We start from the raw sequence: 1,615 nt of genomic DNA, 5'->3' as shown, positions 1-1,615 counted from the left end.
ACAAATAAACTTTTCTTAAAAAATAAGTTAGAATACAAATAAAAAATAATTAACAATAAAGAGAAGTAGTTTTTACAAAAAGATTTTGGATAGTCGAATCTATAGTTTTTAATAATACGAGGGATCAATTGCTTTCTCAATTTAAGTAAAAAAAAATCAAAACAAATATTTATTTTCTAAAATCAATAAAACATACATTAAATATCTTTTTTTTTTTGTGAGAAACACTCATGTGTAGTATTTTGTTATGTTTTTTTAAACATTTGTTATTATCCATTTATATTAGTTTTTAGTAATTAGATTTTAACGATTATTAGAAAATATTTTAATAAAAATAATTTAATATAATTTGATTAAAATTTAAAATTAATAATTTTTTTAATATTTAATTAGTTAACATTATTTTATATTTAAAATTCTAAAACAGTATTTGATTTAAACTAATAAAATGTTAAATTTTAATATAAATATTAAAATTAAATATGAGGTCATTTTATTCAAATTGGATCAATTTATTATTTTAAAAAATTAAATAAAATTAAGTAAAATTAATAAAAAATAATTAAATAAAGAGATAAATATTAAATCGATATCAAAAAATTTTATCGATGATAAGATAATAGATTATTTTAAATTGATTTTTAATAAAAATATTTTTTAAAAATATCTCAAATAAATTTTAAATTAAATATAAATATTTTATTAAAAAATACCTTTTCTATTAAAAAAGTCAATCTAAATTAGCACGATATCTGACCTCTCAAATAAAATTGAGAAAGAAAATTGCTTCAAGAACACCGACGTTCTTAATCCTTATTAGATCCTCTCTCTCTCTCTCTCTCTCTCTCTCTCTCACACACACACCGAGGCCTCTCCCCAGTTTCGCCGCCAACACCCTTCTTTCGCCGCCGCTCTGACCTCCCCGGCGCCGGTGTGTTCTCTCTCGTGCCGCTAGGGCATCCTCTTGCGCTCTCTCAACTTGCTCCTTCAGGGTTCGCTTCCTCCTTCGATCCCCTATCTTTTTCTACTTCGACTCCAATATTTAAAGCCATTTGTTTACAATTCAATCACCGTTTTTTCAATTTAACGCCAATATGTTGCATATCCATCTCTGGAATACCATAGATTAGAAGTTTTTAATCACCTGCACTTTGTATTAGGTTTAAGTTTAAGAAGTTATTATTGTTGTACTGGTTATGGCGTGGTGGGTTTTGAACACGGCATTGCGTTTGTTTATTTATTTGTTGAATTTTTGGAACTGATTGCATACTCTATGATTTAATTGCTTAAACTTGTTTGTATTCTCACTTGAGCAGGGAATCAGTTTTTTGCCTGAAACATGTCTGGGGAAGAGGAAGAAAATGCTGCCGAACTGAAAATTGGAGATGGTAATCGTGTCCTTTCTTATTTTCTTATTATATATTTTTTAATGAGATTTGATTTGAACTTGAGCTAGAGGAGACAAGTAAGATAAGGTTAAGATTAGAAGAATGCTGTGTGATTCTTGTGTGAAAATGCTGTAAATAGGAAATTATGAATTACTCAACAAGATACAAAAAAGGATAGTAAGTGGTAACCAAGACAGGAGTTAGAACATGTGATGCATGATCTATAG

At 27.2% G+C, this 1,615-nt stretch overlaps 1 protein-coding gene across 1 annotated transcript in view; it reads left to right on the top strand.

Annotated features, from left to right (window-relative positions):
* The first annotated feature begins 772 nt into the window (after positions 1–772).
* The window catches only part of LOC107465065 (DNA-directed RNA polymerase II subunit 4), a 3,183-nt gene continuing 2,340 nt past the window's right edge, over positions 773–1,615 (top strand). The window contains exons 1-2 of the mRNA XM_016084049.3: positions 773–992; positions 1,317–1,388. Coding sequence (XP_015939535.1) covers positions 1,340–1,388 — 49 coding nt within the window. The 5' untranslated portion in view covers positions 773–992; positions 1,317–1,339. The remainder of the gene's footprint in view (positions 993–1,316; positions 1,389–1,615) is intronic.

Source organism: Arachis duranensis, chromosome 9 (assembly GCF_000817695.3).
Source record: "Arachis duranensis cultivar V14167 chromosome 9, aradu.V14167.gnm2.J7QH, whole genome shotgun sequence".
Classification (NCBI taxonomy): Eukaryota; Viridiplantae; Streptophyta; class Magnoliopsida; order Fabales; family Fabaceae; genus Arachis; species Arachis duranensis.
This window is presented reverse-complemented; position numbering and strand designations above follow the sequence as displayed.